This window comes from Boleophthalmus pectinirostris, unplaced genomic scaffold (assembly GCF_026225935.1).
Source record: "Boleophthalmus pectinirostris isolate CB_2022bp ecotype Guang Dong unplaced genomic scaffold, ASM2622593v1 HiC_scaffold_23, whole genome shotgun sequence".
Taxonomy (NCBI): Eukaryota; Metazoa; Chordata; class Actinopteri; order Gobiiformes; family Gobiidae; genus Boleophthalmus; species Boleophthalmus pectinirostris.
Window position 1 is genome coordinate 6,535,073 of NW_026571207.1, and position 23,100 is coordinate 6,558,172.

The following is a 23,100-nucleotide window of genomic DNA, read 5'->3' on the forward strand; positions in this document are numbered from 1 at the left end:
GCCCTGTACCCCAGCAAAATGTGTCTAGATATATTTTATAAGCAACTACCATATTTTTCAGACTATAAGTCGCACTTTTTTTTCATGGTTTGGGTGTTTCCTGCAACTTATACTCTGGTGCGACTTATATATTAACATTTTCACACTGACAGTCATGAGAGGGCGCTCTAGTCTTGTGTGTCAGTATCTGCTACTCCTGTTACTCCTGTACCACTGTCACTTCGCACTCTACTGCGCATGTCTCTTGTAGAAATAGCCGTTGTTTCGCTGTAAATAGTGAAATATTCAGTCGAAATAATCGAGCAGCAAAAAGAAAGTTTGGAGTGAGCGAGAAACTTGTGAGGGACTGGTGGAAAGCGGGGATGGAGAGTACAGCTTCACGACAACCGGGAGGATGCGCCATGTAACTTTTCTGAAGTCACTGGATGAATCGTCAAAGCCTGAACTTCATTGACAATTGAAACCATCCTGTTTCCCGGAATAATTCTAACTGGAACTGATGCTGAATCTGATGACAGCTACACAGAAGAGGAAGCGGTGCTCTGTTTACATCATGGATCTGTATTTTACCTCCAGAGGTTGTGCAGAAGTGACACCGAGGACGAAGAATTCAGTGGATTTAGTGATTTGGAGTGAGATCGTGAGTTTGGTAAACTTATGTTCTGTTGTTTATGATATAATTATCTGAATAACAATATTTTACGTTACATATTAACAGTTAACATATTCTATTGTTATTACTATAACTTGACTTTCAAGATGAAATGTCAGTTCCTGGTCTCTGATTTTATTAAATACATTTCCCCAAAAAGTGCATCTTATTTTTTTCTTCTTCATTGTGCATTTTTTGGCTGGTTCGACTTATACTCCGCTCTGCAGCTAATTATGAAGATACTAGTGATAACTAATCAGGAAGTGTGCGTTAGTATGTTAAATGTTGTTAGCTTTCCCACTCTGGTCTAAGAGCTGTGAAAAGAGCTCATAAACTCATCACCAGAGATGGAAAAAGTACTGAAAAACTGAAATTAACTAAAAGTATCGTTACTTTGCTTAATTCCTGCTCAAGTAAAAGTTAAAGTGACCATCTAAAAATCTACTCAAGTAAAAGCAAAAAAGTGAGTAAAAGTTAGTTTACTTAACTTTACTTAACTTTAACAGTTATTTGATGTAAAAAGGATGAGTCATAAATATAATCCAGCACAAGATGTTTTAATCAACTTTTAGGTGATAAAGACAAACTTTGTTCAGTGCAAACTTTGTACATTTTAAAGACAACTGAGCCTACGGACACTTACTAACTCTTCCGTCTTTTTATAGAACTTTATAGAACTTAAAACAAATTAAACAAATTAACAATTTAACAAATTCTGAATTATATGGCCAAGGGTTTCCTTCGCTTTCTTCTTGAGAATTATTCGATGTAGCTTCTTCTTGAATATCTTTCATGACGACCTCGATCTCTGGCTCAGCACCTTTGTCCAAGTTGATCCAAGACAGAGTGACATTTTGTAAAATGACTGTATGACTGTACATTCTATAGTGAAAATGCCACCCGTGCAAACCCACGCAATTTCCTTTCATTTTTGGCAGATTGGATATATATATATTTATTTTTTTCATCTTTCCTCTCAATCTGATTTTACTCAGGAATGAGGTTGGGTTCCAGTGTAATAAAGTAAAACACTTGGGTCAAAATGTACTGCAGTAAAAATAAAATAACCTCTTTCATGAACTACTTTAAACATTACAAATTACTCATAAAAACTACTCCATTGCAGTAACATGAGTAAAAGTAATTTGTTATTTTCCACCCTTGCTCATCGTGATGAATAAGACATGTACAATGCCTAAGGTAAGTACAGAATAATCTTGGACTACCGTTTAACATGAACAAAAATGATTCTGGAAATAAATCTCATTATTGCTTTTCCCATAAACTTAAGGTTAAGTTCCATAACCCATTAAGAGTTTAAAGAAAAAAAAGCCATATCAGTCCAGTCTTTTGAAACTTAATATTTGGCAGAATGTTTTAATAGCTTTTAAAGTTTTAGACCAACAGATTTGAAATAAAATTATAGGTCTTGTGGCCATTAGTTACCACATTCATTTATGGGAATAATGGGAAAATCACAAGCTAACATAACTGCGCTGTTGCGGTTTTAGCTCTTCATCAGTGTGGTAACAGTAACTTAACTATGACCATGAACAATGTTGAAAGTACATGTTGAGTATTTGCTTTGATAGAGCGATTACGGTTATGTATTATTTGGCATATTGCTCAAAGGTCACAAACTAATGTAGGAATTTAACCATCAGGTAATTACGATCCATTTTATATTCTTTTACACAACTTTTAAGATAATATGTCTTGCTTTTCTGCCTATTTACACTTTATTTAATCTGGAAAGTCCTTCTAAATTTGGGATTTTACAAGGGGAACACAATTACCGTATTTTCCGCACTATAGAGCGCTCTGGATTAGAAGGCGCACTGTCATTGAATGGATTATTTTTGAACTTCTTTCACATATAAACCGCACTGGACTAAGGCGCATTAAACGAAAAACAACAGTTAGATAAGTCGACAAAATCACAATAACTCTCAACTTTGTTCAACTGTAACGTGTAAAAAAAAAAAAAATCCTAGCTGAGACACTAAATGGTTAGTTTATTCACAATAACTCATAATTGTTCAAACAGTTGGGTGATTACGGACAAATTATCCGAGTTACTGTTACCTGGCAGTTCAGTGATGATTCTGGTCTTGGTGAAAGCTCGGACCACAGTTGATACTGATCCTTAGCCCGGGCGTCCACGATCCGTTGGCAGATCGTGGCGTAAGTCGCTCGGCGCTGTCTCCCTGTCTTGGTGAATGTGTGTTCTCCTTCTCTCATCCACTGCTCCCACGCAGCTCGCACTTTCACTTTATTATATCCTTGAGTTTAAAGTGGGCGTTGTGAGCGTGTCTCTTTACAGGTGCACTTTGATATTAAAAGGAATCACAGTATGTATTACTCCACAATGCTCCTGACTACTGGAGCCGTAATGCTGCAAGTGGAGCGGCTTTGTAGTTTACTAAAGTCGTACAAAGACACCTGAATAAACTCATATATAAGGCGCTCTGGATTATAAGGCGCGCAGTCGTTTTTTGATGAAATTAAAGGCTTTTAAGCACACCCTATAGTGCGGAAAATATGGCATTTTTACTATTATACTTGACTAATTATACTACTCTAATGCAGGGAATATCAGAACACTTAGAACCTGCACAAGAAGAACATGCAAACTCCACACAAAACCCTGGACTTTCTTGTTTTGAGGCAGCAGTTTAGCCACTACGCCTTTGTACAGACCAGACTTACATTGTGGTGTGCAGAAAGTCTTAAATTACCACATGAGATGGATTTCCTGTTACTACTTTCAAGAGCCCCAACTGTTCATTGGCTCTATAAAAATCTACATAGAAATAATTAAATAACTTTACAACTGTACTTGGAAAGTATTTACGAGCGCAAGTACAAGTTTCTCCTCATGCTTTCAGAAGTCGAGAGGCGCTTTACGGCACTACACGCGGCGTGCTGTATTTTCAACGCCAATAAAATAGTCCCCATTCGCCGAGTGAGTGAGGTTTCTAAACAAAATAATGCTCATATCAACACTTTGGTCAGTATTCCTCCGCCAAGCGTTTGTGGTCTACTCTGAGCTCTATTTCTTTATTTGATTTTCCTAAGTGAATTTAGCGGTGCAGCCTGTAAAGTTGCACCAGGCAGCAGTATTCAGGCAAAGGAAAATTTATTGCTGACTTTCGCGCTGTTCTTTTTCAATTAGACGGTTTGCAGAGTAAGAAAGTGGCAATCTTGATAAATGATTCACTAGAAATCAATATCAGAAATAACGTAGTTTTGATTGTATCGTGCGGGGCAGGTGGATATTAGCACCATGGTTCACATTAGTCTTATACCGAGCTTTTCCTGATGCTCGAAGTTGCTCTACAATTTCGTGCACTATTCATTAACTTCACAGCAGACCCAGCCCTGCTTAGCGTCTGAAATCTGATGAGATCAAGTTTTGACAAGGAGTCGTTTTAGAATATTTTGATTTTAATGCCAAAATATAAAATAAGGAGCCATGCTAATCCGTGTATCATTTGTTCATTCGTTTTTCAAAATAAAACCAAAAAAAAACAAGTATTTTCTTCATTATTTGTCTCCAAAACCTAAATGAAAAAAAAAAAAAAAAAAAAAACTGAGAATGATTTGTTTTTTCAGTTTTCTATTCTGTGCTTAAATTGTGATGCCGAACTTTTGCGCCGCATACGGACCGAACCAATACTAAACCAGGTCTGAAACAAGTTTAAACCAGGCCTAAAAGAGGACTAAACCAGGACTGAACCAAGACTGAACCAGGTCTAAACCAGGACTGAACCAGGTCTAAACCAGGTCTAAACCAGAACTGAACCAGGAGTAAACCAGATCTAACGGGACTAAACCAAGACTAAACTGGTCTCAGTCCTGGTCTCAGTCCCGGTTTGAGTCCTGGTGTCAGTCCTGCTCTGGTCCCAGTCCCAGTCCTGGTCTCAGTCCCAGTCTGGTCTCAGTCTCTGTCCTGTTCTGGTCCCGGTCTCAGTCCTGGTCTCAGGCCCAGTCTGATCCCCATCTCAGTAATGATCTCAGTCCCAGTCTGGTCCGGTCTCAGTCGTGATCACCCAACAGTCTACGCGGGCACAACTCTGGGCCTGTCCCAACATTCCTGGTTCAGTTCGGTTTTAGTCTTGGTTTAGTTCTGGTTCAGTCCAGGATCACAGTTTAAGTCATGGAAACGGGAAAAGGCTGTTAGCCGTTTTTTCCATTATTCATTTAAATTGGAAAAAAAACGAATCATTATCTGTTTTTTCAGTTTGGTTTTGATGACAAACAATGAAGAAAATAGTTGTTTTTTTGTTTTCTTATTTTTGGTTTTATTTTGAAAAATGAATGAACGAATGATACACAGACTCATGCTTGTCATATTCTTTGTATAAAACAATTCAGCAGTAAAAAAAGTCCTCTTCGAAAATGTTGTCCAACTTGCTCAATCTAAAGAGCCAAGCGTACTCAAAAGTAGATTCACATTTTTACAGTGTTCTCCCTGTAAGGTCTTCCCTGGCCGATGTGGGTTTGCCTTGGAACAGGAGATGTTTTCCTACACTACAGGAGCGCAGACTCTCTTATTGTTTTAATCCCTGGGCACACATTAGAATCATGAGACACAACTAATATATGAGAAGTGGTCCGTGCACAGTGGGGACATCAAACACGCGCAGACTCTTTCAGAAAGGAAGAAATGCCTTTGGGAGCCGAATATTAAACGTGAGCGTCTCTGGCACCGTGAGGCACAGGCCTGATGGCCGAGGACACCCAGAAGTTGGAGGAGAACAGAAGTTATTTGCCAAACTAATAAAACGAAACAAGGCTTGTGAAAGCACTCTCCTGCTCTGCGAGGGGAGAGACTGTACACTTCTAAGTAAGCTGCACTGACACTATATTGCAAACATATTTTATTACAAACATAGTGTAGTGATAATGATTAGTCTTATGTAAAGCTTTTCCATACGCTTTGCTTTTCCAATCCATTCACTCCGCACTCTGTAGCGGTAATTAGTACTTTAGCCACAGCTGCCCTGGGCTAGTAAGTGAGGCTGCCAAACTGCACCATCGGCCTCTCTGACCACCACCAACACTCTCACGCACACACCACATTCACACACACCACATTCACACACACCACATTCCTGCTGCTCCACTGGTGCTCTGGTATTCCCAGCATTCTCCTGTCCAAGCACTAACCAGTCCCACAGTCCCAGTCCTGCTTAGCTTTACGGGTGAGACAAGATCGGACATTGACAACATGGTATGGCCACATATACTCTATCTGTCTTGTTGCAATGGATTATTATGTAGAAGTAAGTAGCTTCTTGAAGTGAATCTAGATTTAGTGAATGTTCAACAACATATACCACATATTTGAGCCATTTTATAATGTTGTTAGCTCCTCAAAAACAGACCTGGAGTTGTGTTTTGTTTCATTCACACAAGTTTTTAGTAACTCTACTTTTAGTCTGTCTACATCTCCAAAGCTCAAAAATGCTTTTAATGTCATGAAGGGGTAGTTTTCAAGTTAACAGCTACCTTTTACTAGCCTGATTCATCAGCCGATTTCACTTCATGGAAACTGTCTGACCTCTCAACATTAGGATTCTTTCACTCAATGGTAGGCGGGTACTTTTTTATTTACCCAATCACTGCTATTTGGTCATGATGTATGTAATCCTCAAAATTTTGTAGGAAGAAGGGCAATAATGTCTTTCCCCTTGATAAAATTCACCAAACATTCTCTCTGTTCTGGCTTTAAATCCTTAATCTCGGGAAACGCTGCCAACACAGAATGTCTGTTTTTGTCTACATCCATCCAGACAGACGCTTGAGTTTGGCATCATGGCTTCACAGCTCTTCGATGATTGGCCGGTGCGCGGTTTACAACTTCCGGGGTTCGTGCAAACTGTCTAGTGTATTCTGATTCCTGACCTAGTCGCTGGAGAGAAATAAAATTGAGCGGAGGCACTAGGTGGCGCCAGCCTGGCTAACGTTTACAGTGGAGATGATTAATTCCAGGGCTGAAATTATCCAAATGATTCTAGTGAAGGTGTTTGGAATTTAAAAACACAGTGGAGCACTTCCTGTATTACCACAGGTGGACATCATAAGGTGGAATAGAGTGTTTTCTGTTTGAGAGAAGAGCCTAAATATGCAGGGTTTGTGTATTAGATGTGTGAATGAAACAAAACACAACTCCAACTCTGGGTGTGTTTTTGATGAGGAAACAACATTATAACATAGATCCAAAAAAAAAAAAAAAAAAAAAAAAAAAAAAAAAGGCGTTATAAATTCCCTTTAAATTAATGTTTAATGATTATTTGGCACATCCTTATCTGTTTGAAAAAAAATAATTGAGGTAGCGTATGTTTAGGCAAGGCACGGCAAGTTTATTTGTATAGCACAATCCATACACAAAGTAATTCAAAGTGCTTTACAGACTAAGAAATACTTTAAAATCACAATAAAAACTAATCAAAACATAAATAATCGTCATGAAATTAAAAAACGAGAGGGGGAGACATTAAATGAGAGAGAGGAAGAGTGCATAATGAAAACTTGTCTCACAGCTCATTTATAACACAATTCCAACAGGTGTATTGCATAAGCAGCTCTTAAGGTCAGAATAAGTCTGCTACATGGTGTCTGCATCATATCAGTAAGCATTTTATTGTTTTATAATCAGGTAGTACCTGTAGTGTAGGGTGACCAAATGTCCCTTTTTTACCCGGGACAGTACCAGTTTTGAGCCCGGTGTCCCCTGTTCCAGCAGATTTATCCAAAACCAGTGATTTGAACAAGAAATATCCCAGGAGTCCCTATTTTTGACCAATTGGATCCCTGCCAACAGTAAAGAGAGGCAAACATTGGCATTTGTTGAGGTAAAATACAAAAAAAAGCTGCTTAAAAACAACCAAAACACAAAGAAAATGTGACTATACTGACTCACATGTTTGTCATGAATGTGCCTTGTCCATAACAAGTTTCCTTAATTATGCACTTGTTTTACAATTTTATCATTACCAACCACCACACAACCGAGAGCGTACCAGTTTCTGATTTTGAAATTCTGGTCACTCTACTGAATCTGTGTATCATTCAGTCATTTGTTTTTCAATATAAAACCAAAAATAAGAAAACAAGAAAATAACAGTTTTCTTCATTACTTGTCTCCAAAACCAAAATGAAAAAATTGACAAGGATTAGTTGTTTTTTTTCAGTTTTCGATTTTGCGTTTAAATGAATAGTGTAAAAAATTGGACCGTTTCCTGTTTCCGTGACTTAAACTGCGATAAACCAGGACTAAAACAGGACTGAACTAGGACTGAACCAGGACTAAAATAGGACTAAATCAGGACTGAACTAGGACTGAACCAGGACTAAAACAGGACTGAACTAGGACTGAACCGGACTAAATCAGGACTGAACCAGGACTGAACTAGAACTGAACCAGGACTAACTCAGGACTGAACTAGGACTGAACCAGGACTAAAACAGGACTAAAACAGGTCTAAACCAGGACTAAATCAGGACTGAACCAGGACTAAAACAGGACTAAACCAGGACTGAACTAGGACTGAACCAGGACTAAAACAGGACTAAACCAGGACTGAACTAGGACTGAACCAGGACTAAAACAGGACTAAATCAGGACTGAACCAGGACTAAAACAGTACTAAACCAGGACTAAAACAGGACTAAAACAGGACTGAACCAGGACTAAAACAGGACTAAATCAGGACTGAACTAGGACTAAACCAGGACTAAAACAGGACTAAACCAGGACTGAACTAGAACTGAACCAGGACTAAAACAGGACTAAATTAGGACTGAACTAGGACTGAACCAGGACTAAAACAGGACAAAAACAGGTCTAAACCAGGACTAAATCAGGACTGAACCAGGACTAAAACAGGACTAAACCAGGACTGAACTACGACTGAACCAGACTAAAACAGGACTAACTGAACCAGGACTAAAACAGGACTAAACCAGGACTAAAACAGGACTAAACCAGGACTGAACTACGACTGAACCAGGACTAAAACAGGACTGAACTAGGACTGAACCAGGACTAAAACAGGACTAAACCAGGACTGAACTAGGACTAAAACAGTACTAAACCAGGACTAAAACAGGACTAAACCAGGACTGAACTACGATTGAACCAGGACTAAAACAATACTGAAACAGGTCTAAACCAGGACTAAACCAGAACTAAACCAGGACTAAACCAGGTCTAAACCAGGACTGAACCAGAACTAAAACAGGATTAAAACAAATCTAAACCAGGATTGAACCAGGATAAAAAAAGGATAAAAACAGGACCAAACCATTTTCAGTCTTGGTCTGGTCCCAGTCTCAGTCCCAGTCTCAATCATAATCTGGTCCTGGTCTGATCCCGGCCTCAGTCCCGGTCTGGTCCCGGTATCAGTCCCAGTTTCAGTCCTGGTCTCAGTCCTGGTCTCAGTTCTGGTCTCAGTCCTTGAACTGTTCCCGGTCTCAGTCCAGGTCTTAGGTCTGGTCTCGTCCCAGGTTTGGTCCTGGTCTTAGTCCCAGTCTGGTCCTGGACCTGGTTTAGTCCTGGTTCAACATGAAATTGAAAACTGAGAAAACAAATCATTATCCGTTTTTTGCATTTTGGTTTTGGAGATAAATAATGAAGAAAATTGTTGTTTTTTTCGTTTTCTTATTTTTGAAAAAACAAATGAAAGAAGGATACACGGATTCTACTGCTTTACTAACTCTACTCTAGTCTCTGAATGCGGTAAAAAGCGCTTATAAACTCATCGCAGTGAATAATAAGGTAAGCGCGGAATGATTTTGGACCACTGCAAACGGTAAAACAATGAGCTCTTTCTCTTTTTCACATTTTTAAGACGGTAAAAATCAGGTAGAGCGCCTTTAAAAAGATTAGCTGAATCGCACTGGGAGTTCAGATTTGGAAACGATCGCTCACTCTTTCAATTTCGGTCTATATCCTGAGACTTTAGCCGAGGAGCGTTGCGCAATTTCGGATTTCCAAACGATCTGAATTGTAAAAGCTCTCGGGGTGGTCGTGTGCTTCATTGATCCCTTCTCCGGGCTGTTTTGGGTCTTATGTCTGCTAGCTTGCGCGCCTCTCCTTGACCTCGGAGCCGCTCCATTGTCCCAGAGTGCGACTTGATTAGCGGCCTAAGCTCTGTGGAGGTACGCCTGGGTGGGCACAGCTGATCTTTTGTACTAATTTGGGATTAATGGCGGGTCTGCAACAGTGCGTAAACACGGCCAGTGAGAAGGCCCCTCCTGCCACACGGAGCTAAACAGTAATCCCCCTCTAATGCCCAGAGTCAACTTCCAGTCCTTATCACAATCTCTGCCTAGGCCGCTACAAAACACCAGCGGCGTGCGTAAAGTGTGCATCGCCGCGGATAATGTGAAGGGAGGTCAGGATTGAGGATTTGAAATGAATCGGGACTTTCGATGTCGAAATTTAACTGTAAGAATTGTGGATGTCATCAAATATATTCACTAGAAGTCGTAAGTTTGGACTTGTCTGCTTTATTTTCATGATTATTTACACTGAAGGCGTCAAAACTATGAATGAGATGTGGAATATAGAAAACAAAAAATAACTCAAAACTTTTTTTTATAGCTTTAATATTTGTTTAATTAAAAAAAATAAAGAAAAGTAGACTGCTGCCCCCACAACCCAGCCCCAGATAAAGAAGAAAATGGATGAATGGATTTTTTTTTTAATATCCATAATTTTGCTTTTGAACCCTGCTTTTGCACTTTTGGCGTTTCTTGACCCGGACAGAGCAGAGCTGTGAAGTGAAAACCATTTGAAAACCATGACGTCATCATGAATCTCATTGAGAAAAGGCCAAGGGTTTGCAGCTCTGTCGACAAAGCAAAGGGTGGATACTTTAAGGATTTTAATGCAAAATAACAAGTGAGTTTGAGTTATTCTTTTTTTTTTTCTTGCTACATAATTCTAGTGTTGTAGTACTTGAGAACAGTCTTGGTTTTGAGACTTACATCGAGACCATTTTTTGACAGTCTTGGTCTCCTCTCGGACTCTACCATGTTTGGACTCGGTCTTGAAGGCGCTAGAACTCGGTCTTGTCTCGGTCTTGAAGGCGCTAGAACTCGGTCTTGTCTCGGCCTTACAGGTGCTTTGACTCAGTCTTGAAGGCACTTGGACTTGGTCTTGTCTCAGTCTTGAAGGTGCTAGAACTCGGTCTTGTCTTGGTCTTGTCTCGGTCTTGTCTCGGTCTTAAAGGCACTTTGACTCAGTCTACAGCTACATATTTCTAGTGTTGTAGTACTTGAGAACAGTCTTGGTTTTGAGACTGATGTCGAGGCCATTTTTTGACAGTCTTGGTCTCCTCTCAGACTCAACCATGTTTGGACTCAGTCTTGTCTCGGTCTTGGAGGTGCTTGGTCTGGGTCTTGAAGGCGCTTGGATTTGGTCTTGTCTCAGTTTTGAAGGCACTTTGACTTGGTCTTGAAGGCGCTTGGACTAGGTCTTGTCTCGGTCTTGAAGGCGCTTGGACTCGGTCTTGTCTCAGTCTTGAAGGTGCTTGGACTCGGTCTTGTCTCAGTCTTGAAGGCGCTTGGACTAGGTCTTGTCTCGGTCTTGAAAGCGCTTGGACTCAGTCTTGTCTCAGTCTTGAAAGCGCTTGTACTCAGTCTTGTCTCAGTTTTGAAGGTGCTTGGTCTCGGTCTTGACGGCGCTTGGACTCGGTCCTGTTTCGGTCTCGAGGTCTGACACTCGACACTCGTGATAAAATGGAGATAGGTTTAACATTGGTATGTATGTGCCAAAATAACCGTAAAATGCAAATAAATGTCTCTCTTGGCCTTTAAAAGTCTCTGTCTTGTCTCGGTCTCAACTCTCAGAGGTCTTGGTCTTGTCCTGGTCTCAGGAACCTGTAGTCTCAGACATGTCTTGGTCTCGATTAGTGCAGTTTTGACTACAACATTACATAATTCCATATATATTCCATATATATAAAATTACATATATTTGACATCTTCTGTATGTATCTAAAATGTAGAAAGTAATACTCAGAGGAAAAAAAAAAAAAAATGAATGAGACTGTGTGTCCATCCAAACTTTTGACTGGTAGTATTTTACTTGCCTGGGATCAGATTACACACTTCCCCAATACTTCAAAAAGATGTGAGTTTGGTCACTGGAGAATCTCCCCAAGTTGAGATGGGTGTGATTGACAGGTGGATTAGCCAATCACCAATACGCATGGTCCATCTGTAGCAAAACAAAAATGGCTGCTTACGACGAAAACATGGACACAACTATCTCTTTTTTTGTTTTGTTTTTGTTTACTACTTTCTTTATTTTATACGTTTTATTACGTAAGACATCAAAGTTAGACATAAGTAAGTAAGACATCATTAGCAGAGACATTTTTTCTATGCTACAAAATTTTATACCTCACTTCATATATTTGATGTTTTCTGTTTGTATATCAAATGTAGAAAGTAGTAAAAATAAAGAAAAAAAGAAAATATTGAATGAAATGGTGTGTAACTGTGCTGTCTTTGGTACATACATTGATATCATTTATCCAATCCACTTTATTTCTATAGCACATTTCGTTTCCAAAATGCTGCACAAATACATAATAATAACAACAATAATAAAATGATAAAATAAACACTCAGATTTAATCATATTAGTCTTAAAGTAATAAAACCAGTAAAATAAGATAAGAGCAAAATCATAGAACATTTATGTCTTATTGATGAGTTTCTTGCTGTTTTTTAGTGCCACTTATTAAGAAGTTTCGCACCATTTTTTATATGCTTTTACATTGTGTTATTGTAATATATTGTGATGTGTGAGCTACTGTGTCCAAGTAATTTCCCTTTAGGATCAATAAAGTCTAAATCCAAGTGTCGAAACTTTTGACTGGTCGTGTAAAATCGATAAAAGATGACCGCTGAGTTCCTTTGTTTCACATGCGTCACTGAAAAACAAAACGAAACAAACAAAAAAACAGTGAGATTGCATTATCGTGTCTGGTGCAGGCGCGACACAGGGCGTGGGGAACTGTATAAAAAGCACGGAGAGATTTGCCAGGCAGCTATACAACATGTCTACAACATACATAAACAGTGAATTATTGCGTTACATTCACTCATTACATTTACGAGCAGCATGGAGGCTCTTGGTGTTTCTCTGCAAAGTTTAAATGGAGGGGCCGTATCAGTGTGAATGGATTATAAAAGCGAGGCCACAGCTGCTTCATAAGAAACATGATCGTGTCATGTGTGGATGTCACTCTGATCGCGGATCGCAGTAACGTGCTAGCGACCCCGCCGTTTCCACGAGACAGTAGATTACCATTTATCCAGGCCCAACACAAACACATACAGACGTTTAGATTTTACACATGCACGAATAACGTACAAAATAAATAACACAAGTTTGTAGGTTACATGAACTAGATAGACCTTCACGATAAAATATTCATTGTGCGTGAAAGGAAATGAAGGATTGCTTTGTATCAGCCAGAGGTGGGACCAAGTCTTTGTTTTGCAAGTCTCAAGTCTTTGACCTCAAGTCCGAGTCAAAAACAGTAAAGTCCAAGTCGGGTCTCGAGTCACTGGCCCATAATTCCAAGTCATATCCAAGTCAAATCCAAGTCGTCTGCATTGAGCTTCAAGTTATTTCAAGTCTTTAAACCAAAATACCAAATATAGCTTAGATTTTTTCAATTTATATGATTTTTAAACTAAATTGTACTTAAAAAGTCATGGTATAATTGTATGTGAGTATTCATATAAGAGTTGTAGAAATGCAACTTTTTCCTTTTTAAATGTCTTGACAAGCTCTTAGTGTGAATCATTATGATCAGATTAGAAAGAATTTACAGATTTTAAAATCCAGTTATTTAATAAAGTCGTTTGTTTAGTAAAGTAGTTTGCACTGAAATGGAAGGATCATGCTCTATGCAGTTCCCTTTTTACTGTGTTGGACTGTATGTTACTGGAGTACATTTGAGGATACCACATCAGAGTGCTTCAGTTCGATCTAAAGTACCAAACAGAGAAATGGGAGGGACATGTTCCAGTTTGTTTCAGTAAAATTCAGCACCACAATTATCAACTGTAAAGAGAAAAGTATTTTCTAAACACACAAACATATATATATAGATAGATAGATAGATAGATAGATATGGAGAAGCATCAAGTCTTCTCTAGTCACAGGTCTCAAGTCCGAGTCAAGTCCCAAGTCAAGTTAAGATCCATCTCATTGATCTTCAAGTCCCAAGTCCAAGTCTATTTTGTCAAGTCAAGTCTCAAGTCCTAAAAATAGTGACTCAAGTCTGACTCGAGTTCATGTCAAGTCAAGTCCCATTTTGGTATCAACTTTTCACGGATTATAACAGGAAGAGACAGTTATTAATTTAAGAACGGAAAGCTCAAAATGGTATAAAAATTTTGGAAAAGTCTTGGGAAGTTTATGCATGTTCCCTTTTGAGTTTTCATTGTTTTACATCAGCAACTTGAACCACAATTGCTGTAGTTGAAAAAACAAAACAAAACAAAAAAACAAAAACAAAAAACAATTGTAGCCCTATACTTCATTTATTTAATTAAATCAAATATTATGAAAATCCTCACATTAAAATTTTCTCTTCAAAACGAAAACATATGAGCTAAATCACAACATAATTTGCTTTACCTCACTGAACTTTCAATCGGACCTCTGAGACGGTTGAATTTGATGTAATCCGTGTCTCTCCCTGTGTGTTTCTTCCCTCTGCGTTAGCGGCTCGCTCTTGTGTGGGCTCCGTCGTGTGGGTGCTAGAAGCGCCTGTCCAGCCGAGCACCCTTCCCTAGTCCAGCCGAGCTAGCTTGTCATTTTCCCAAAGCCAGATATGTATGTGACATATTATTTCTGGCAACAATATGGAAGATATTTTAGAATTTTAAATAACGCTGAATTTCTTACTTTGAATGTTTTAACTCTGGAAGCAGATTTTTTTTATTAATCTGTGTTGCTGAAGTTTTAAGTGTACATTTTCAATATGTTTCAAATTCAAAGTAAAAGAAATCACCTTTTAAATATTAAGCACATATATTTTCAAGACCTCAAATTCAAGAGTCAGAATTCAGAGTGTTAAAATTCGTAGTGTAAAATTTCACAGTGAAGAGATGCCGAGGCAGAAGCAATCGATCCTGTGTGAGTGAAGAGGCCAGAGCATGGATCTATTAAAATAAGTGGATAGGGTATCGCTGCTTGTAGCTGTCTCCAGTTGACGTAATGGCCACTCACTGGTGCCTCCGCTCAATTTAATTTCTCTCCAGCGACTAGGTCAGGAATCAAAATACATTAGACGGTTCGCAAAAACCCCAGAAGTGCAAGTTCGGGCACAGCCAATCAGCGAAGAGCCTTATATTCTGTGTTGTCAACGATTCCCGAGGTCGAGAATTGAAAACCAGAATAAAGAGAATATTTGGTGAATTTTATGAAGAGGAAAGACCCTATTGCCCTTCTTCCTACGAGATTTGGGAAAAGCTTAATATACCAGTTAGCCCCGTTAGCGGCACATTACATACGTCACAACCAAATAGCACCGATTGGTTAAATGAAAAAAGAAGAGGTGGGACCTTGCCGGACTCAATGCGAATCTGGTGTCATGCACCATTGATGGGCGGCCATTTTGAAACCCCGGGGCTTGGGACAGAGGTTTACACTTAAGAAATTAAACAAAAAGATGAGTTTTGGATGAGGCTAATTCTGACCAATCAGATCGCTTCACCATTTCCTGCTTGTTACTAAGTTAGATCAGATCACATTGGATCTATTGCTTTTGCCTTGACATCTTGGATCTTTCTTGCAATTTTTTAAAACTTTTGTACAATTTTACAAGAGTTAATAATTAATTAATTCATTCATTCATTTATTTATTTATTCATTTTTAAACACTTGTACACTTAAAATTTCAGCAACTAAAGTTCAGAATAAAACTAATTCAACCATGTTTTTCACTGTTAAAAAATGCAAAGTGAGAAATTTTACGTCATTTTTAATTCAGTGATGAAACAAATGATCTTCCATACGTCAACATCCAGTCCTTGTACGGTAGCAGATGAGACGAACGATGATGTTTCACGATGATGATTGATGATGATTATCAGCGTTTGAGTGTTTTGGTTCCACGGTGGTGAAATAAGTTATGGGTTCATGCATTAAGTACACCTAATACACGCAGGGGAGAATTAGGTCAACGTATTTATTAGTGCTGTCAAGTGATAAAAAAAAATTGAGAGATTAATTAATTATGATCTGTAATTAATTAATCTAATTAATCTCACCTAAAAATTGCTGAGAAAAGCTTCAACTTGAGGTATTTTCATTTAAATTCATTATTACATTATGGCAGATCAAAAGACTGATATAGAACCAAAAAAAAAAAGTGACTTTATAAAGTCATTTATTGTTTAACAAACTTTAACAGATGCAGTCACTTACATTCCACATGTAGCAAATACGCTGTGTAGGATTATTGTAGCGGTGACTTTGTAGTAATATGTAGTAAAAGAGTAATTACTAGTTAATATGACGCAGAAGATAAGGTGCGGCTCAGGGAGAGAGGAGACAGAGACTGAATTGGATTTGCTGGTACCATGTATTAAGACAAAACAAAAGACAAAAGACAATATATTAATGAATGCTTGAATGGCCATTCAGTAAAAACCCAAACTTCACAATAATCTAGTGAGGTAGTTAATACAAAGAACAATCGGGGTTGAGAGTCCAAAAAAACAGATTGATCCGATTGCATAGGTCAAAAAGTCACAGTTTGCCAGGCACAGTTGTAGATATGGAACGTACGACCAGAGCGGGAGTTCAGAGGGATAAGTGTTCGTGAGGAGTGGCGGTGAGTGGTGATAATTGAGATTGGTCGTAGAGCCATTGCGTGGAAGGTGTGAGAGCTTTTAACGCTGGCTACAAGAGCCTCCTACCAGCCCGGACAGAGGAAGTGGAGGTGTCGGGGTTCCTGGCAGGAGTGAGTTGAGTGTCAGGGTTCCAGATCAGAACCTGGGCTTAAAGCTCGCCATCTAAACCTGGCCTGTGCAAACAACAGGACCAAAGTAAAATCAATGTGCACAAATTCAAGTATAAATATAATTAAATAACACTAGTGGTATTATAAAATATATAAATACTAATTAATATTCAAATATTGTACAGTATACTAGACTGTTACATTAATTAATCAAAACAATTAAAATGATTAATTAAAAATCCTTTTTGAATTAAAGTGCATGGAAAAAAACATACATTCAAATAGCACTAGCAGCTTTGGATTTCAAGTGCTAAGTGCTAAAGGCATTTCAATAACTTAAGGCACAGTGTAAAGCTAAAAAACGCTACAAAGTGTAAAGTAAACAACTGGACACTAAAAGACAATAAAAGTAATCATTTGATGGTGATTATATATCAAATTGGACCACAATAGTGCAACAGAAATGATTAGAAATTTGGCATAAACAAGGCTAGCCGGACCCATAGAAACAATAGGAGGCGGCTAGGCTAAGCTAACCATACAAACGAACGGGGAGACTCGGCGTGGTTTACCAATGCGATCGTCACTGTACAGCTCGCTTGGGCACTCAAAGGGCAATGGTATTTGGCTCCTACAAGTTGACATTTAAAACTGTGAGTTTGGTAACTTGTCATCGCGTATTAAGGCGAATTGAGACTTAAAAACATACCTGCTTCAGGGTTTCGCGCTAATATAAGCTCCTAACTTGGGCGCCCGCGGTCACGTGATCGGACGCATGCAAAGAGACGCAAACAGAGCAGGAGCGAGGCAAGAGAGTTTGCTGCTAAGGCGGTTTTGTCACCCGCGTTACACACAGTGTCATCATTATTATTACTATTACTAATCTGCATAAATAAACTCAACTTTACAACATATAAACATCACCACTCTAGAGCCACATCAGCCCGTTTGACATTAGAATGTGTTTAATGCAGTTTTGCACAAGTCTCACAGAAACCAACCTTAAAACTGAATGGCTCATTTGCATAAACTAAGCGGAGAAAAGAAAAAAAAAATAATCAAAAAATGCTCTTGTGCGCTGATGCGGTTTAGCTTCTGTGGGACTAAAGGACACGGCTCAGTGGAATACAGATGTTCTTTCTGTGACAGCGGGATGTTGAAGGTGAAGGTGAGTCTGTTCTGTGTGTGTCGCGATGTTTTCAAAGATTGCAGGTTTATCGCAGATGCAGGCGAGAACTGGAATGAAAGTTGCAATTCTTTGCAGGAGCAACCCAACAACACATAAAAACAGATTTTAATAATAAGGCAACTCGCATAAAGTTAGATATTAAAAATGAGATTAACGCGATTAAAAAACATAACACGCTAAATATGACTGTAATTAATTAATCGCAATTAACATGATAATTTGACACCCTAGTATTTATAAAATGTAAACTGTAATTCTTCATTAGTTATTGTTTCAAACTGCCTAGTGGAGGTAAAGTGACGTTAAGACAAACAGTCTATTTTTCTTAAATTAGGCTACATGATTTATAAACAACAACCCATAAATTAAATACAGCAATATAAATGTTAGAATAGTTTAATAATTTCATATGAATTGTGTATTTTGGCATAAATCCTTTAGAATTTGCTTTAATTTAACACATTTTTTTTCTTTGTTGCCAGGATTTAGAGCTTAAACATGAATCTTTAAGGCTGACAGATCCAACCTCTGCATACTGCACAGTGTTCTTAGGTTCTTGGGCAAGAAAGAAACTTAAAATTGGGCAAGGCTTAAAGTTGAGAGGCAAATATAGCTCATGAGCATAACATAACACCACAGTAACATTTTGTTTAATCATATTTATTTGACTATATGTTATTCTACTTTTTACTACTACTTTTACTTCCTAGTTTGTGATTTTTGTTCCCTGACACTGGTAATAAGATGTTTCTGATTCTAATAACAAGGAAACGCTATTATGCGAGCTAAGTCATTCCTTTTCACGATGCACAACATAGAATCAATGTGCATTTTACGAAGGAAACTACTGCACATCACAACAGGTTTCTCAAGTTGCTTTGTACAGTTACAGTTTTGGACCATGTTTTTATATATTTATGGAGAATTGTTGTGTGGGAGCATGGGTGACGTGGGATTTTGAGCGGAGCATGGCACAGAATCTTACAGATAATCGTAAGGAGGGTTAGAGGGTTAGAATGCATGGATGATATCTATGACCTCTTCAGGCATAACAGTGTTATAACTAGGACTGGGTATCATTAAGAAGTTGCTGATACGATACATACCTTGATACAAAGGCCACGATATGATACATATCTCGATAAAGTGCACTTTCAATTCGATGTGATATATTTCAAATCAATTTGATATGGTTCAATAAAAAAAATAAAAAATAGGCTAAATCGTGGCTGTGATAATAAAAGTATTTAATTAACCAATTCTTGTGCAAAGTTCATATGAAACAGACATTTTAATCATCATAACAGTGAAAATGTCAAATGTGTTGCATAAAGAAGTTTCTGACAAGCATTGTTCACATTATAAATGCGTCCAAAATAATTGACAGACAAATTTATGAACTGACTACCGATCAGAATAAGACAAGATTTTGTGATTTTGCAGGAGAGTCTGTTATCTCTGAGAGTGAGTGGTGGGTCGGCAGGAGAGGTCGGTGGTCTCTGGGAGTGGGGCGGCAGGAGGGGTGGGGCAATCTCTGGGAGAGTGTGGTGAGTCGGCAGGTAGGGTCGGTGGTCTCTAGTAGTGGATGGTGGGTCAGTACAAGGGGTCACGGGTCTCTGGGAGTGGGTAATGGGTCAGTAGGACGGGTCGTCGGTCTCTGGGAGTGGGTGGTGGGTCGGCAGGAGGGGTCGGCGGTCTCTGGGAGTGGGTGGTGGGTCAGTAGGAGGGGTCGTCGGTCTCTGGGAGTGGGTGGTGGGTCGGCAGGAGGGGTCGTCGGTCTCTGGGAGTGGGTGGTGGGTCGGCAGGAGGGGTCGGTGGTCTCTGGGAGTGGGTGGTGGTGGGTCGGCAGGAGGGGTCGGCGGTCTCTGGGAGTGGGTGGTGGGTGGGTCGGCAGGAGGGGTCGGCGGTCTCTGGGAGTGGGTGGTGGGTCGGCAGGAGGGGTCGGCGGTCTCTGGGAGTGGGTGGTGGGTCGGCAGGAGGGGTCGGCGGTCTCTGGGAGTGGGTGGTGGGTCGGCAGGAGGGGTCGGCGGTCTCTGGGAGTGGGTGGTGGGTCGGTAGGAGGGTCGTCGGTCTCTGGGAGTGGGTGGTGGGTCGGCAGGAGGGGTCGTCGGTCTCTGGGAGTGGTGGTGGGTCGGTAGGAGGGGTCGGCGTCTCTGGGAGTGGGTGGTGGGTCGGTAGGAGGGGTCGTCGGTCTCTGGGAGTGGTGGTGGGGTCGGTAGGAGGGGTCGGGTCTCTGGGAGTGGGTGGTGGGTCGGTAGGAGGGGTCGGGGTCTCTGGAGTGGGTGGTGGGTCGGTAGGAGGGGTCGGTGGTCTCTGGGAGTGGGTGGTGGGTCGGTGGGTTGGCAGGAGGGGTCGGCGGTCTCTGGGAGTGGGTGGTGGGTCGGTGGGTTGGGAGGGGTCGGCGGTCTCTGGGAGTGGGTGGTGGGTCGGTAGGAGGGGGTCGGCGGTCTCTGGGAGTGGGGTGGTGGGTCGGCAGGAGGGGTCGGCGGTCTCTGGGAGTGGGTGGTGGGTCGGCAGGAGGGGTCGGCGGTCTCTGGGAGTGGGTGGTGGGTCGGCAGGAGGGGTCGGCGGTCTCTGGGAGTGGGTGGTGGGTTGGCAGGAGGGGTCGGCGGTCGGCAGGAGGGGTCGGTCGGTCTCTGGGAGTGGGTGGTGGGTCGGCAGGAGGGGTCGGCGGTCTCTGGGAGTGGGTGGTGGGTCGGCAGGAGGGGTCGGCGGTCTCTGGGAGTGGGTGGTGGGTCGGCAGGAGGGGTCGGCGGTCTCTGGGAGTGGGTGTGGGTCGGCAGGAGGGGTCGTCGGTCTCTGGGATGGGTGATGGGTCGGCAGGAGGGGTCGGCGGTCTCTGGGAGTGGGTGATGGGTCGGCAGGAGGGGTCGGCGGTCTCTGGGAGTGGGTGGTGGGTCGTAGGAGGGGTCGTCGGTCTTTGGAGAGTGGGTGGTGGGTCGGCAGGAGGGGTCGTCGGTCTCTGGGAGTGGGTGGTGGGTCGGTAGGAGGGGTCGGTCGGTCTCTGGGAGTGGGTGGTGGGTCGGTAGGAGGGGTCGGGTCTCTGGGAGGGGGTGGGTTGGCAGGAGGGGTCGGCGGTCTCTGGGAGTGGGTGGTGGGTCGGCAGGAGGGGTCGGCGGTCTCTGGGAGTGGGTGGTGGGTCGGCAGGAGGGTCGGTGGTCTCTGGGAGTGGGTGGGAGGGGTCGGGTCTCTGGGAGTGGGTGGTGGGTTGGCAGGAGGGGTCGGTCTCTGGGAGTGGGTGATGGGTCGGCAGGAGGGGTCGGCGGTCTCTGGGAGTGGGTGGTGGGTCGGCAGGAGGGGTCGGCGGTCTCTGGGAGTGGGTGGTGGGTCGGCGGTCTCTGGGAGTGGGTGGGGGTCGGCAGGTCTCTGGGAGTGGTGGTGGGTCGGCAGGAGGGGTCGGCGGTCTCTGGGAGTGGGTGGTGGGTCGGCAGGAGGGGTCGGCGGTCTCTGGGAGTGGGTGGTGGGTCGGCAGGAGGGGTCGGCAGTCTCTGGGAGTGGGTCGTCTTTGTTGTTGCAGTTGTGATGAGGAGAAAAGCTCTTCGGAGGGGACCATCAGCACGGGCCGGCAGTGAGAAGGAGGCAACTAATCTCCACACAGCCGCCCCCAACAAACACGGAGGCACCACCCACCCCGTGTGAACCCACCCATGTGTCTGTAGCTCTTATGGGGACATCCAGCGAGTACAGTAACACTGTTGTAAGACTATAAGGCTAGACAGAAGTAGCGTTTTTTGTTTTTTTTTCTTTGTTTGTGCAGCTGTTTTCAAAGACATGTTTTCATGCACAGTATAGATTTTTGAACATGATCTGGAGCATTAAAATTTGAAGTAAGACTGAAATACGAACAGCAAAACTGACTTGTGAAAGGTCCAAACTACAGGTTTATACATGTAAGAGTACATCTAAATGTACAACTACATCTAAGAGTACAACTACATGTGCAGTGTCTTAAATTTGACCATTAAAATTGCAATTTGCTGCAATTTAACATTTAATATATGTAAATGAATTAAAAATTCATCACACAAATTTGGCAGTGCGCACGTTTTCACAGGCACTGGCTGGAGACAAGGATCTTGCCCAAATACACAGGAATAATATAAAGAGTTAATGGGCTAAATTTTATCTTCAAAGTGTTTTATTTTAAAGCCCCACTGAGTAATTTAAAAAAAAACAGAAATGAACTAAATATATGCTCGAGAAAGTTACATGGTTTTGCTTTTGTGATTTTTCTTATTTTTTATTTTTATTTTTTTACTAGTTTTATTTTTGACTTGATTTGATTTTTATGTGTTTAGACCAGGGGTGTCAAACTCGAATTCACAGAGGGTCAAAAATAAAAATGAGACTAAGTTGTGACCCAAACTAAATCTAAATCTAAATCTAAGTCTATATCTATATCTATATCTATCTGTCTATCTATCTATATATATATGTACACACACACACACACACACACACACACATATATATATTTCAACAACATCTGCATGTTTTCTCTTCTTTCGAGAATGTAATGTTAAACTTTTCTTATTAAAATAAATGTTTAATAAAAGTTTTTGCTTAAACACTGAAGCCAGAACAAGCAAAATATAAAATAATAACAAATACAATTATACCGTGGGCCAAATTTGGCCCCCATGCCTGAGTTTGACATGTCTCATTTAGACAGTTAAAATAAATACTAAATAATACAAAATAAAGTAGGCCCAATATAATCAAAAATAAAGAAAGGATTCTAAACATTAAGGTTTAGGTTAGGGTACTCGCTAGTCTAAGATTCAGCTCCGGAAAATGACCACAAGTCAAAGTGCTGTCGCCATGAGCCACATAACCCTCGTGTGTGTGTTTGTGCGTGTGTGTGTGCGTGTGTGGGTGTGTGTGTGTGTATGTTAAGCTGGCAAATGTAAACACGGAGGAAAAGCTCAACACGCCGGACCATGTAATGATAAAGTCAGAACGGACATGCTAAGACTCTTATAAAACCCGGGAGTGCACAGGAGGAGGAGGAGACATGTGCTATTAGCTTCGTTTAGGGGCACGGCGCACGGGCACGGCGCACGGGCACGGCGCACGGCGCACGGGCACGGCGCGCTCTCCTTGGATGGTTGAAGCTGGCATAAACGTTTACAAGTCTGAAATACATTGTAAAATTTGGCAGAATTACCCGGTGAGGGAAATGAATTACCGTTTTCAACACATTCTTAATAGTCATTTTGTTCCACTCTTAAAAAATATGAGGTAATGGGAGA

General features: G+C 41.1%; 1 protein-coding gene across 1 annotated transcript; it reads right to left on the minus strand.

The window, feature by feature from the left end:
* Positions 1-19,454: 19,454 nt before the first annotated feature.
* LOC129410729 (uncharacterized) lies at positions 19,455-21,401 on the minus strand. Its single transcript, XM_055159609.1, has one exon. The coding sequence runs from the start codon at positions 21,399-21,401 to the stop codon at positions 19,455-19,457; it is 1,947 nt and encodes a 648-aa protein (XP_055015584.1).
* Positions 21,402-23,100: the final 1,699 nt, after the last annotated feature.